This window comes from Rhinoraja longicauda, unplaced genomic scaffold, assembly GCF_053455715.1.
Source record: "Rhinoraja longicauda isolate Sanriku21f unplaced genomic scaffold, sRhiLon1.1 Scf000168, whole genome shotgun sequence".
Taxonomy (NCBI): domain Eukaryota; kingdom Metazoa; phylum Chordata; class Chondrichthyes; order Rajiformes; family Arhynchobatidae; genus Rhinoraja; species Rhinoraja longicauda.
The window spans coordinates 1-14,699 of record NW_027601386.1 but is presented as its reverse complement, the minus strand read 5'-3'; the positions used below and the strand labels follow the sequence as shown (position 1 = coordinate 14,699).

Below are 14,699 nucleotides of genomic sequence, written 5' to 3'. Positions count from 1 at the left end.
AAGTTGAAACTTGAGTTGGGGGTTGGATGTACAGCTGTGGTTTTTGTCTCCCGGATCTACTCCCGTTAATTTTTATTGTTAGATCCTTTTTTCTTTTTTTTTTTAACCCTCTTACTCTCTCTCCCCAAGTTTATAGTTTTATGTTTTTATTTTTACTTTCTCTCTTTAAAAATTTAAAAATTGAAGCTATGTAAGAACGTTGTAACAAATGTGTTTTTTCTTATTTCGATTTGTACATATGCTTTTCAAAAAAAAAAATAAAATAAAATAAATTTTAAAAAAAAAGCCTGAAGCCAATTTAAATTAATGCAGCACAGGTTTGGGGGAGTTATGGGGGATTGAGGAGGGAAAGGAGTGCGTGAGCGGGGCACTGACAAAAATTCTAAACACAATTTCAGTTAATGCAGGAGAGGTTTGGGGAGTTTTAAGCGGGGGGGGGGGGGGGGGTTGAGGTGGGAATGGAGTGCGTGAGTGAGGGGGCGTTGAGGTGGGTATGGAGTGCGTGAGTGAGGGGGGGTTGAGGTGGGAATGGAGTGCGTGAGTGAGGGGGGGTTGAGGTGGGAATGGAGTGCGTGAGTGAGGGGGCGTTGAGGTGGGTATGGAGTGCGTGAGTGAGGGGGCGTTGAGGTGGGTATGGAGTGCGTGAGTGAGGGGGGGTTGAGGTGGGAATGGAGTGCGTGAGTGAGGGGGCGTTGAGGTGGGTATGGAGTGCGTGAGTGAGGGGGCGTTGAGGTGGGTATGGAGTGCGTGAGTGAGGGGGCGTTGAGGTGGGTATGGAGTGCGTGAGTGAGGGGGGGTTGAGGTGGGTATGGAGTGCGTGAGTGAGGGGGGGTTGAGGTGGGTATGGAGTGCGTGAGTGAGGGGAGGGTGTTAGACCAATGCAGTGGAGGTTTGGGGGAGTTTTAAAGGGGGCTCAAGGGGGATAAATTGGGTGAATGGAGAATGGGGGAGGGGGGGATAAGAGGGCTGAGGAGGATGGAGTGGGTGAGGGGAGGATAAGGGGGGTTGAGGTGGGTTGTGGCAGGGGATGATAAGTGGGGTTGAGGGGATGTGGATGGAGTGGGTGAGTGGGGCTCTTACAAAAACCTGAAAACAATTTAAGTTGATGCAGCACAGGTTTGGGGGGTTTTAAGGGGGATTGAGGGGGGAATGGAGTGCGTGAGTGGGGCTCTGAAGAAAATCCCAAACACAATTTCAGTTATTGCAGGAGAGGTTTGGGAGAGTTTTAATGGGGGGTTGAGGTGGGAATGGAGTGCGCTCCCCCCCTCCTCCTCCCTCTCCTCCTCCCTCTCCTCCACCCTCTCCTCCTCCCTCTCCTCCTCCCTCTCCTCCTCCCCAAAAAGGATACAGACACCCCTTTTCTCAGCCAATAACCAATCCAGGGCCTGCCTGTTTTGCCATGCCATTTGTTGCATGATAGCATTCATATTGCTCCGTACTTTTGATCTTAATCCCTTGTGGTGGCTTGGGGTAGGGTTTTCTTACCTGTGTGAAATTCCATAACGCACAGTACTCTGCTGGGAGCGTCACTTGTGTTGATCCCACTGCATTTAGACACTGTATTGGGCAGTAAGACATATCTGACCATTGTTTTATGTCTTGCAAAAATTCTGTACAATGCGTATAGTTATGTGGATCTGGTATAGCCAGTAATGGTTCCCTGGCATTGGCGCATATGACGCATTGTGATAGCTTCATAGTCTGTGCCGTGTATTGCGCCCACTTACACCAATCATTAGTGGCCGCCGTGAGCCACGTAACTGAGTCATAGCCATCTCTATTCCTAATGTCCCTTCGATTCCGCACCTGCTCCCCTGACCCTAGCAGGGCAACGTTAGGGCCAGTCTGGTTCTGCCAAGTTCAAGTCTGCAAAGTCGACCTTATCTTCAACAACCTCAGAATCACTAATGTCTCCCGACCTCCTTTATGAGCTGGGCAATGCTTGATCCTTCCCCTACGTTTTTGTTCTCATGTTCGCTTACCTCTTCTCCTGCGTTTTCGTTCTCTCGTCTGCTTACCTCTTCTCCTGCGTTTTCGCTCTCTCGTCCGCTTACCTCGAGGTTATTCACAGGTTGTGCCTGTGGGACAGTCCTTGTACAATGATTGAGATGGTACCATGTAGACCGGCCCTCTACCTGGACAGCAGTCGGTGAGGCTTTAGCTACCGTGAACAGGCCTTCCCTTCTTGGCTCATTCCACCTTCCTCGAAAGGCTCGCACATAGACCTGATCTCCGGGTTTAATAAGTCCTTCTTCCTGGTCCGCCTCTGGTTCTTTTTGCTTTTCCTTTTCCTGTGTATAAATAGACTTGTATATCATAGTTAACTGTTGCATGTACTGTTTAAGTTCCACCTCTAATTGTTCCAAGCTTGGTCCCTTGTAAGGACCTCCCCATTTGGGCATCGGCATGGGTCTGCCAGTGAGCATCTCATGTGGTGTTAAATGAGTTATTCGATTAGTTTGCATGTGACAGCTCATTAATGCTAGTGGCAGGGCATTGATCCAATTTAACTTTGTGGTTGCACAAATCTTATTCAGCTTAGCTTTCAACGTTTCATTAACTCTTTCTACCATGCCCCGAGATTGAGGGTAGTATACACACCCAAATCTTTGTTTCACTCTTAGGGCTTGCAACACCAACTTAACAGCTTTTTGGATAAAAGCCGCTCCATTGTCGGAGCTGATTTTGGTTGGTATGCCGAATCGTGGGATGACCTTATTTGTCAGAAACTTGACTACAGTTCCTGCACCCAAGTCTTTAGATGGTACCGCCTCCACCCATCTGCTAAATCTATCAATTACTACCAGCATGTATCTTTTCCCTCTTACCGTTTTCAGCATGTCCACATAGTCGATCACCAAGTGTCTAAATGGTCCTTCAGGCTCAGGTATATGACCTATAGGTGTTATTAACATATCGGTAATACTATTTCTCTATTGCTCATTTTCAAACTTACGGGGGTTGTGCATCGTGTTAACTGTGTTTTTCCCGAGAACCCTACAGTTTTAACAAATGTTCCTGACATGGGAAGGTGGGAGGCATACTGCGGCTGTACACAAGTGTATATAGCTCCAGTATCTATCATCATAGGTGTTAACCGTCCTCCCAAAATTACCTGAACCATGGGTTTTTCTTCTGCCTCTCGCGTTATCATTGGGTAAACTCCCTTCCCATCCGGGTTCTCTGGGCACCCCTAATATCTAGCATAGGGGTTCACAAGTCCAGTTGGGCCTCCAGTCGGGCCCTTTGGGGCCGACCCTGGGTTAAACACTGCTCACCCCCTGTGGGTTCCTGTTGGTATGGACCGGGCCACGGATGGTGTGGGCAGTCCCTCCTCAGGTGCCCTACCCGATTACATCCCCAACATGTTTTATCAACTATTTGTCTACTTACTGGCCTTCCACGTCCCCTTCCTTGTGTCCCCCCCTTGGGGGCCCCAGTCCTGTCGGGGCTGATTTCCTGATTTATTTTGTCCCTGATAGAGCATTTGAGGAAACGTTCCCCCAAAGACATTTATTATTGGCATGGGATTCTCAGGCCCCCGTCTGGCTCTGTCATAGGACCCCACTATGCATCGGTGCATTGATCATTTCTGCTGTTTCGGCCAGGTCTGCTGTTACTGCCAGCATTTTCTTTCCTTTTTCACACTCTTTCTTTTTCAGTTCTTCTAGTTGCATTTGCATCCCTTTTCTCTGCACCTCTTCGTGCTGGTCCACCTGTCTTTGTCTATCCTTACGATATTTATCGACTGCATGAACCAGGTGGTCCCTGAACTGGGAGTGGGGCATGGTTGTCAATCCCACCACTTCCTCCAGTCTGGACTTAACCGGAGGGGGCATGGCATCCATCACAGCGGTCCGAAACAAAGTGGTCATTAACTCACAACCGTCTATTTTTTGTTCGGTTTCAAGTCTCCACTTTTTCAGTTGATCCTCCAGATAAGCTGCTGGGTTCTCCATGTCCCCCAGCGGGTCTCCCCTCAATGTCTTTGGGTCCACCTTGAGCGGGTAACAGTCTCTGAGGGTCTGCCATACCCTCCGTCTGACTATGTTAAATGGCTGGCCATCAATCATCGGGTCATTTGCGTTTTCTACCCCAGCCATTTCAAATAGTTCTGCTAGTTTCGTGGTTCCTATCACTTTCACAAGTAGTGCCTTCAAATCTCCCATAGCCAATAACCGTCCCGTAGTTTCCTCCTCAAAGGCTCATCCATTTTCCTGCCCTGTCATATATGTTGGGCAAGGTGTTTTTCAGCCCCTCTAGGTCTCGGGTTGCCTAAGGGATATACTGGGTTTGTTCTGCCTTTTTTAAACATAATGGCATCATTCCATCCCTCAGCTCCTGTCTCCCGCTTGCCATCCCCTGTTATGGTTCTACCTGTATGCTTCCCCACCTCATTCCTTCCTGGGCGTACACCTGGCTTTCCTTTCCTTCTCTCTCTACAGTTTTTTCCAACTCCCTTATCTCTATCTCTAAGCGCTTCATGAATGCCTCTATTTCCCTTCTACGTTCCCTTGTTCTTTCCCCATCACTTTCTAATTCTGCTTCATTCTCACAGTTTTGCCCTCTCTCTGATGCCTGCTGATTACTCGCCTGTGATTCTGCATTGCTGTCTCCCTCATACTCCTCATTTGCTGCCTGACGGGTCTCATAAATCTTTCTGTCCCTGAGGTCCCTGAGGTCCTGCAGCCTTCTGATGTCTGCTACTAGTTCCCGCTCTTCTTGCTTCATCCTTTCCTTCTCTCACTGCCCCCTTTCTGTCTATATTCCTTTATGTCTTGCTCATCGTTCCAAGTTGTGAATTCTCCCTCTATCTCCACTATTCCCTTCAGCAAAGGACACTGCTTTATTCCGTCCTGGCCGGAGTAGGGAGCGGGGATACCCAGGGTCTCTTAGGCTGGGGTACAGAGTTGATTTTTTTCTCCTGAAACTCCTGACTTGCATGCTGTTTTTCGAGTTTTTCACCCTTGTTTGGGGTGGTATTCGTTTCCTGGTATGCTTTCCTCAGCCTTTCTCCTTCTATTCTAAACAATTTAAGCACGTCTAGTTCTTTTTCCTTTTTCATTACTCGGGTTTCCGATTTATCCTTAGGCTTATAGTTCTAAAATAACATTTCCATTTCATCACGCATATTTATATCAAACATGCCTTCCTTGGGCCATTTCGTAACCAATTTTTTCGTCCTTTTTCCCCATTTTTCAGAGTGTTTTTTAATATCCTCTTTGGATATGGGGAATTTCTTACTCAATAGTTCAACTGCAGTTTTCTTATTCAGTGTACTCGTCTTATTTAGTGCACTTGGTCAGTCAGTTTAAATGCAGTCCTTGTTCTCACTCTGTCTCTATGCTCACTATGCTACCCACTACGCTATTTCTATCTTCTACAGTTCTACTATATTCCTTTAATATTTTGCAATTGTATTTTTTATGTTATCCAATTATTCCAATTCTTATTCTGCCCGTACAGACCCCTACTCACTTAGGGGTCATTTGATCCTGCCCGTACAGACCCCCAGCTAACTAGAGTGGTATCCACAGGACGTCTTATTTTACCCGTGCAGATCCCTAGTTAACTAGAGCGGTATCCACAGGATGTCTTATCCTGTCTGTACAGACCCTTAGCGAACCAGAGTGGTATCCACAGGACGTCTTATCTTGCCCGTGCAGATCCCTAGTTGACTAGAGCGGTATCCACAGGACGCCTCGTCTATTCAGTCCCCTATCTTCTTAGGGCGGTATCCACGAGGTCTTATTCACATCACACACAAGATCTTACTCAACTATTATCCACTTACCCCACTGTGCAGCCTTCTCCACCAATTCTCCGGGTCTCATATTTAGAATCATTTCGCGATAGGTTCTGTTGGATCGGAGAGGCCCTTGGACCGCCTGGGCGCTCCTGTGTCACCAGAGGTCCCCCGTTAACAACAGGCTGTTAGTCCAAATAAAGCGGAAAACCGCCTACCTTTTTTGCGGTTGGCCACCCTTTACCTGTTGAACCGGGGAGCCCCTGGAGGTCTTGGAAGCGCCTTTAGCTTGTTGTCCGTTCTTGAACGGCCTCTTTCCGACCCTGCTCGCAGTGCCAATTTTGTTGTGGTTCCCTGATCCTCCAAATTAAGACAGGCGACACGGAGAATTCTTCGAGAAGTTAAAAGCCTTTATTTGCTGGAACAATCAGGAGGCCAACCACCTGACTGCCCACTTAGTACATCGGGCAGTCTATGTTTATAGGATTATTCCAAACCTTATCTTCTTTACATTACCTCATACCCACACTCCTTTCTTCAGTCATTCATTTCTTTGCAGTCACCCGTCTGTCCCGCCACCATTAAATCCCATTCAGTAATATATCCTTATCTCAACGCTCACATCCCTTCATACTTCGCCGCCCTTATTTCCCTGCTAGTTCATCCCTCACATCGATTTATCACCCCAAGGCCTATGTCTTTTCTTATCTCGCCAGCATTATCTTTCATCCTACGCACAAAGTTTAAAAGAATGTCGAAACAGTTTTGCAATGTAACAAAGTGTAAGGAATGCCTAAGCAAATGATTCACAACAATGTAACAAGGAATAAGAAAGTGTAAGATAAAGCAAATGGTTCAAAGAATGTGGAAGCAATTATAATACGTCTTAGTATGTTACAGATTACAGCAGTTGCAATGTACTAAAGTATAAAGAATGCCTACGCTGTTAAATTTAAATGGCTAATAATGATTACAGCAGTTACAATGTAACAAACTAATATACAAAATACAACAACAGCTGCCCCTACGTTTCCCGGGAAGGCACAAGGTGGGCGACATTGTTTGGCTGCTAGTCCCCAGCGACGGTGGTAATAGCACCAGCCCCCTCTGCTGGTGTCCGGTGGTATAGGCGATGGTGCTGACTGGGACAACCACCAGCGACCTCTGCTGGCGTCGGAAGGAACTGCCGGCGAGCCGTGCGAGGATGATGTGCCTGCGCCGGGGTGCCCGATGGCAGCCAGATTTCACCCCGGAGGTCGCCCTGAGACGCGGTTGACGGAGGCCCGAGCTACTGTGCGCCTCCCAACGCCGAGGAAAAGACAGCCAGCGCATCCAGCTCCTCCCGACGGGCCATCCAAAGCTGGTCAGCCTGCTCGTCCAGCACCTGCGTGCCGGTAAATGAATCGCTGGCGAGCTGCAGGCGGAGGTCGGCTGGGAGCTGCCGAAGGTAGGCATGCTTGGGCAGGAAACTGGGCTCATGGTCGCCTATAAGGGCGAGCATGTCCTGCAGGAGGACTGACGGCCGTCGGTCCCCGAGGCCCTCCGTGCTCATAACCCGAGCTGCCCGCTCGGACTCACTAAGGCCAAACCTCCTGATAAGCAGGGCCTTGAGGCCCACATATTTGTTAGCTGCCAGGGGGGCGTGGAGGTAAGATTTAACTCACCTCGCAGTCGCCTGGTCCAGAGCGCAGACGACGTGGAAATACATAGTTTAATCCATCATCTCGCCCTGCACAGCAAACTGTGCCTCTGCCTGCTGAAACCAGACATCAGGCACTTCGGTCCACAAAGTTGGAAGTTTTAGCGTGACGGCATCGAGGTCGGCAGGACCGGGTTGTGCATTGTTGCAATTCATCATGACGCGTGATGAACGTCGGGGTCACCAGAGCAGTGGCCTGGACAAGGTCAGAAATAGGCTGGACGCCAGGCAGGTTTAGAAAGTTCTTTATTCCGGTTGTGAGCATCCACTCACAATGAGTTCCACCGCAGGGATGAACCACTCCCCGAAACAGCCCAAGTATAAACCCCGTAGCCTGTCCGTCAAGTGCTGAGGGGACTGACCCGAGGAGTGGCCTGATACCCAGGGACAGAATGAGCCAATTCCTGTCTCTTACCTTCAAAGCCTCCTTTCTTTAACTTCAGGACCCAAGTCTCTGAATTAACCCTGCCACTTTACATCCAAGTGCAGAATTCCACCATATTATGGTCACTGTTGCCCAAGGGGCTTTGCACAACAAGGTCACTAACTAATCCTTCCTCATTACACAATACAATATTATCAACTACTCTTCTTTGTTTTAATTTTTTTAATTGCCTACATCACTGCACAATTAATTTCTCTCATTGACACAACCTTCTCTCTCACTGACACACTGACGTACACTCTCTCCCTCTCTCTCTCTCTCATGGACACTCTTCTCGTTTGCTCTTGCTCTCAGAAATCTAGATGAGTGGTACAGAATTTGTTCAGTGTACACTCCCGTAATTGCCCATTTTACAATCACAATGATGCTGCCAAGTGCCACTACTTCTGCCACCTTTGACTTTCAAATTAACTTTTGTGTTTATGTTCAACATGTATTTGCATCATAACAAATGTGTTCAGTGTGGTTTCGACTGCACTCACAATGAAAAAACATCATAAAGCATGTTCCCAAGTCGTATGCAATAGTGAAAGGAGTGTGTTCACAATACAATAGATTTGTTTGTCTCCGGTAAAACTAATAAATACAACTTTCCAAATTAAATACCCAGTAATTCTTACATTAGTAATACATTTCACTTCATTCCAACTCACTTGCAATGGTAGATTTCATAGTTTAATTGATATCGTGTTACAATGTCCTCTCCCGGAGAGAAAGAGAGAAAAGAAGAATAAAAAGAAAGAGAAAAGAAGAAAGAGAGAGAATGAGCAGGAGAAGGAGGAGAAGAAGCATGAGTGGTCAAGACTGAGCTGCGGGGAAGATGCCTTAGACAGCCAGGGTTTCTACTGAGACTAAGGCTGAGTGGCGGGGCAAGCCTGAGATGCAAGAGCCTCTTCCTGCCCACAGACAACGAGGGGCTGTGCCAACACACAGAGGCAAAGATGAGCCACCAGGATAACCCAGAGACTGCCAGAGATCAAAACATAGATTGATAAATTTCAACGTTGCCCAAAAAGGATAATGCTTCACGAATGCAAATTCAGGAACATGTTCAACTTCTGTGTCCCAGTTGCCAATATTGGAGTAAACAGACTGATCAGAATTAACCGAACACAATATCATGTGCTGTGACAGTGCCCCCTCCTTTGGATGTCACTCTGACCCCCTTACCTGACAGACAGGTAATGGTTTTGATATTAGTTTGCCACTTGAAACCCGTCAGCCCATTCCCTATGAAAACACAGGCATTCTAGCCTGAGGGGCAGACAAGAGAATTTGCATCCCCTGTCGTAATTTTGAGAAAGACTGAGCGACAGACGTGAGGCCACAGACGCTATAAGATCACCTCTCATTCCTCATTGACTGAATGTACCCACCTAATCTATTAAAATTACTTCCAGCATTTAAACAATTCTTTACATTTTGATATGTTCTTCATTACGATTGTCACATTACTACATGTTTTCCATCAAACAGCACTTTGTGTCACACCCATAAATGATCAAACCTCTCTTTGGGCACACCCATCATTCATAATTAAAGTTACGTAAACATAAACTCAAAATACCAAATGGCAAAGTAAATGACCGAGGACAGTCGCACAAAACATCTTCATTGGCACTGCCAGTTTAAAGCAGGTGAGCGACAAAGCTCATACATATTTATTATGGAATTATACTGTACTTTCGTTCTTATGTTGGAAAAAAGTGTTTTATTTCCCATGTTTTCGGGTTCTGTTGATATCTTCAAATGGAAAGTGATCTGTGAAAAAATATAACAATGGAATGTCTAGAAATCCTCCAGTTGCCAAACATTTAACTCCCCTTCCCATTCCCATACTGACCTTTCTGTCTTGGGCTTCCTCCACTGTCAGAGTGAGGTCGCACACAAATTGGAGGAACAGTATCTCTGATTTCCCTTGGGCAGCTTACAACCCAGGGGTATGAATATCAATGTTTTTTCTAATTTCAAGTGATCCTTGAATTCCCTCTCTCTCCACCACCTCTCCCACCCTAGTTATCCTGCTAGTTTCACTGTTCGTATCCCTTTGTTATCTCCTCTTTCATAGCCAACATTGTGGTCTCCCATGCAACTGGCTTATTTAGATTTAGATTTAGAGATACAGCGCGGAAACAGGCCCTTCGGCACACCGAGTCCGCGTCGCCCAGTGATCCCCGCACATTAACACTATCCTATACACACTAGGGACAATTTTTACATTTACCCAGTCAATTAACCTACATACCTGTACGTCTTTGGAGTGTGGGAGGAAACCGGATCGAATCTGTGTCTCCGACGCTGCATTCACTGTAAGGCAGCAACTCTACCGCTCCACCACCGTGCCGCCGCACTGAAGGCCCTGATTTATTCTGCACCTTTACATACCTCATTTCCCTCTCCCCTGACTCTCAGTCTGAAGAAGGATCTCGACCCGAAATGTCACCTATTTCTTTTCTCGGAGTTGCTGCCTGACCCGCTGAGTTACTCCAGCATTTTGTGTCTCTGTTCTGCTTGCAACATGCCTTGGTAGTTTATAAATGTATTATCCTGTATTCTTGATTTCACTGACCACCCGAGATAATCAACCAACAAATCTGAACAGTGTGTTCTATGTTATTTACCACCATTGGAATACATGACATCTTGTTTCTGGCTCCTGAAGGCAGGACGGGTGAACGTGCGGCTGAGGAGCCGGTGCAGGGGGAAGAGATTCCGATTTCTGAACAATTGGCAAATCCAGTGCAGTCATGGATATTCTTTCTGCACAGTTCCCATTATGAATGTGAAGCTTGAGTGCCTCTCCCAACCTGATGTACCTGTTCACATGTCTTTTATATGTTCTCATTGAATTTGTCATAACTAGTTCACCTGGAATACTTTCAGGGAGCTATGTGTTGGTGCTCGTAGATTACCTCTGCTTGACCACACAACAAAAAGACCCTATCATTCACTGTGAAGTTCCTGGCCAGGTTTGACTTCCCAAAATGCAACAACCTCAAAGGGTTCACAGCAATGGGCCCAGTCCTGATGCATGAGACACACACTCATCACAAGCCCCCACAAGATTAATGCTCTGGCAGAATTAAAGCTCACAAACCTGTCTGACAAGGTACTGTATTGTATTGTTTCAAAGCCAGCTTCCAAAAAAATACCTCAACCCGGCCTCCACCCCAAAACTGAATGTTATTATCACTGATCTAACATCCTCAGGCAATCCTACCTCCAAGCCTCCACTCTCAATGTGCATAGCTCAAGTATACCGCCTCCCTTAGATTCACGAGCAGGACTTGCTACCACAACATCTCTGATACTGGGGAGAGCTGAGTCAAACAAAGAGAGGTTGTGGCAGAAGGTGATAGATTCTGGATGGTTGGTCAGGTGCTGTTAATCCCCAACATGTTTCCCAACATTGCTGTCTGCTGTTGTTGTCAGTAATGAATCTCTCCCTTTATAGTCATCAAGACCTATTTTGGTATTGATTCCACTGGTACACTCAGTCCTGGTAATGCAAAAGATCAGAGCATCAAGAAATTGCTGCTCTCCATTCTCTGAATTATGCACTTTGTCCCAATACAAAAAAAATGGCAAAACTGATTTTCATGGAAAATCCTGGCTGAGATCACCCATGGTCCAAGTCTGAAGAAGGGGAGACATAAAATAGGGAAATTATACTATTTGTCAAATGGAATATTATTGGAGACAGAAGAGAACTCTGGACAGCTGGAGTTAATGATGGACTTTGAACAGATTCAGATGCTTAAGATGGTATTGTCAATGTGGGAGTGGCTAAGATAATTTGGAGCATAGAGTCATAGTTATACACTGTGGAAACGGCCCTTCGGCCCAACTTTCCCACAACAAGCAACATGTCCCATCTGCACTAGTCCCACCTGCATGCGTTTGACCATCCCAAACTCATGAGAGGAATAGATCAGGTAGATGTACAGAGTCCCTTGCCCAGAGTGGGCGTATCAATGACCAGAGGACATACAAGGTGAAGGGGAAATTATTTAATAGGAATCCGAGAGGTAACTTTTTCACACAAAGGGTGGTGGATGTATGGAACAGGCAGCCGGAGTAGTTAGTTGAGGTGGGGACTATCCTAACGTTTACGAAGGAGTTGGACTGGTACATGGACAGGACAGGTTTGGAGCGATATGGACCAAATGCAGGCAGGTGGGACGAGTGTAGATGGGACTTAATGGCTGGTCTGGCCAAGTTGGGCTGAAGGGCCTGCACCCACACTCTCTAACTCTATAACTATAAACCTCATCGTCAAATCAAGGACAGTGCTTATGTTTTTGATGCCAGCTCTCAGACAATACCTCTCTGCACCCTCCACACCATTGGGGAATGTTTAACCATTGTTGCTGATCCTTTATCTACAGTCAATCCTCCCTCCACTCCTCCAGCCTCAATATGCACAGCATGTGTCCACCTACTCCCCAACGTCCACAAACAGGACTCTACATTCGGCCCTTCGAGTCAGCACCGCAATTCAATGTGATCATGGCTGATCATTCTCAATCAGTACCCAGTTCCTGCCTTCTCCCCATACCCCCTGACTCTGCTATCCTTAAGGGTATCTAGCTCTCTCTTGAATGCGTTCAGAGAATTTGTCTCCACTGCCTTCTGTGGCAGAGAATTCCACAGATTCACAACTCTCTGACTGAAAAAGTTTTTCCTCATCTCAGTTCTAAATGGCCTACCCCTTATTCCTAAACTGTGGCCCCTTGTTCTGGGCTCCCCCAACATTGGGAACATGTTTCCTGCCTCTAACGTGTCCAACCCCTTAATAATCTTATACGTTTCGATAAGATCTCCTCTCATCCTTCTAAATTCCAGTGAATACAAGCCTAGTCGCTCCAGTCTTTCAACATATGATAGACCCGCCATTCCGGGAATTAACCTAGTAAACCTAGGTAAGCCATGCTCCTATCCATGGCTATCAAACAACTTCAGATCCCTCCACCCTCTGTGAATAATACATTTTAATTTCACCTCTAATCAATCTAATAATTACCATAAATGTGGAATCTCTGGTATTTGATTTTTACTGCTAAGGGAAATAATGGTTCCCATGTAATGTTATTAATATTCAAAAGACCCTACTTTATTTCACAGGAGCTTTTTTAGAAGAACCTCCGGCCACGTCATGATTTCCATGCATCAGTTATATCTCCTTATCATCACATTTGGAGTTTGTGTCCTGCTATATGCATGTTGGCGTATTGATAGACAACAAAAGTTTCGTAATGACATGTTAATAATGTCACAAGTGGAAGATCCTCGTCCAATCCTGAATCCTGGGATTATGTTTGTGGAAACATCGGACAATGTGGAGTTGAAGCCATTGGTAGCTTGCTCAGTGGAATCTACTGCTCATCAAAACCCAGATAAATCAATCTATTTCTTCATGAAGGGGTTCAGTGGCAACTTGAGCCAGTATCCAGAGCCTCATTACAGACTCATCCCGTTGCTCTCCTCAGTGAAGAATGTTGTCCTTCTACCTTTAAACGCTACCGAACTGTTTGAAGATACTCCTTTGAATTTCTGGTATCAAAAGGTAACCAATAAGAAGGAAGTGTGATGTGTTACATTTTGGGTTGTCAAACCAGAGTAGGACTTTCTCAGTGAATTTTAGGCCCCTGGGGAAGGCTGCAGAATAGAGTGAGCTAAGAGTACAAGTACATAATTCACTTAAAGTAACATCATATGTGGATAGGGTAATGAACAAGGCTTTAGACATAAAGATAGACACAAAATGCTGGAATAACTCAGTGGGTCATGCAGCATCTCTGAAGAAAAGGAATACCTGACATTTCGGGTCGAGACCCTTCATCAGACTGAGAGTCGGGGAGAGAGTAACTAGAGGTATGAAAAGGGTCAAAACAAATCTGAGTCAGAAACAATGACCAAGCAAAAGTGGAGTTCCCCAATGAATAATTTTTGGCTGTGGGGAGGTGATAAGGACAAGACATACTGGGCCACATCAGTGAAATTATTGTATAGAAGTTAGGATGTTGATGATGGTGCAGTTGCACAAGAAGTTGGCTAGGCCCCGCCTGGAGTTTTGTGTCTTGTTTTGATCACCCAGGAAAGATTCCATTAAGTTTGATTGCGTGAAGAAAACTTTATCATGATATTAACCAGGAAACAAGGACTAAATTATAGGAAGAGATTGGACAGGCTAGGAATTTGTTCTTGAAGCTTAGGAGACTGAGCAGTGATCTTATAGACGTGTTTAATGTCGTTAAGGACATGCATCAGGTGAAGGCACACAATAGGATCGTGAGGCCTGATTTTCTAGCCTCTATCTAGTATGAAGAAAGATGAAGAGTGGATAGAGTTGCTTATTAAGGAATGGACCTGACAGCTTAACATGGATTTAGGGATAGGTCTGAAGGTTTAGAAGGAATTGAAATTAAGATAATGTTTCTTTCTTCATTATATCACAGGTAAACCCAACAAAGGAGATGTATTGGCTCCATGTGTTTGGTGATGCCTGTAAAATAGCACTGTTGTGGAAGTACGGCGGCATCTACCTGGACACGGACATTATATCAATGAAGTCTATGCCATTTGGCAACTTTATGTGTCCAGAGAGCTCAAATGCTCTCAGTATGGATGCAATGGGTTTCTATCACAGGCACCATCCTTTTCTTTCGAATTGCATGATAGATTATGTGGCCAACTACATTGGATATATTTGGGGTCAACAAGGTCCTAAACTAATTACCCGTGTGCTGAAGAGATGGTGTCAGATGGATAACCTAGTTGCCTTCATTGGCAAAGAATGCAATGGCATC

At 45.9% G+C, this 14,699-nt stretch overlaps 1 protein-coding gene across 1 annotated transcript; it reads left to right on the top strand.

The window, feature by feature from the left end:
• Positions 1–7,612: 7,612 nt before the first annotated feature.
• On the top strand, positions 7,613–14,679 carry LOC144590333 (alpha-1,4-N-acetylglucosaminyltransferase-like; the record flags this gene model as incomplete). The annotated part of the gene is made up of 3 exons (XM_078395021.1): positions 7,613–7,650; positions 13,015–13,456; positions 14,349–14,679. Coding segments are annotated over exons 1-3 (811 nt in total), but the record flags the coding sequence as incomplete, so codon positions are not given.
• Between the last annotated feature and the right edge of the window lie 20 nt (positions 14,680–14,699).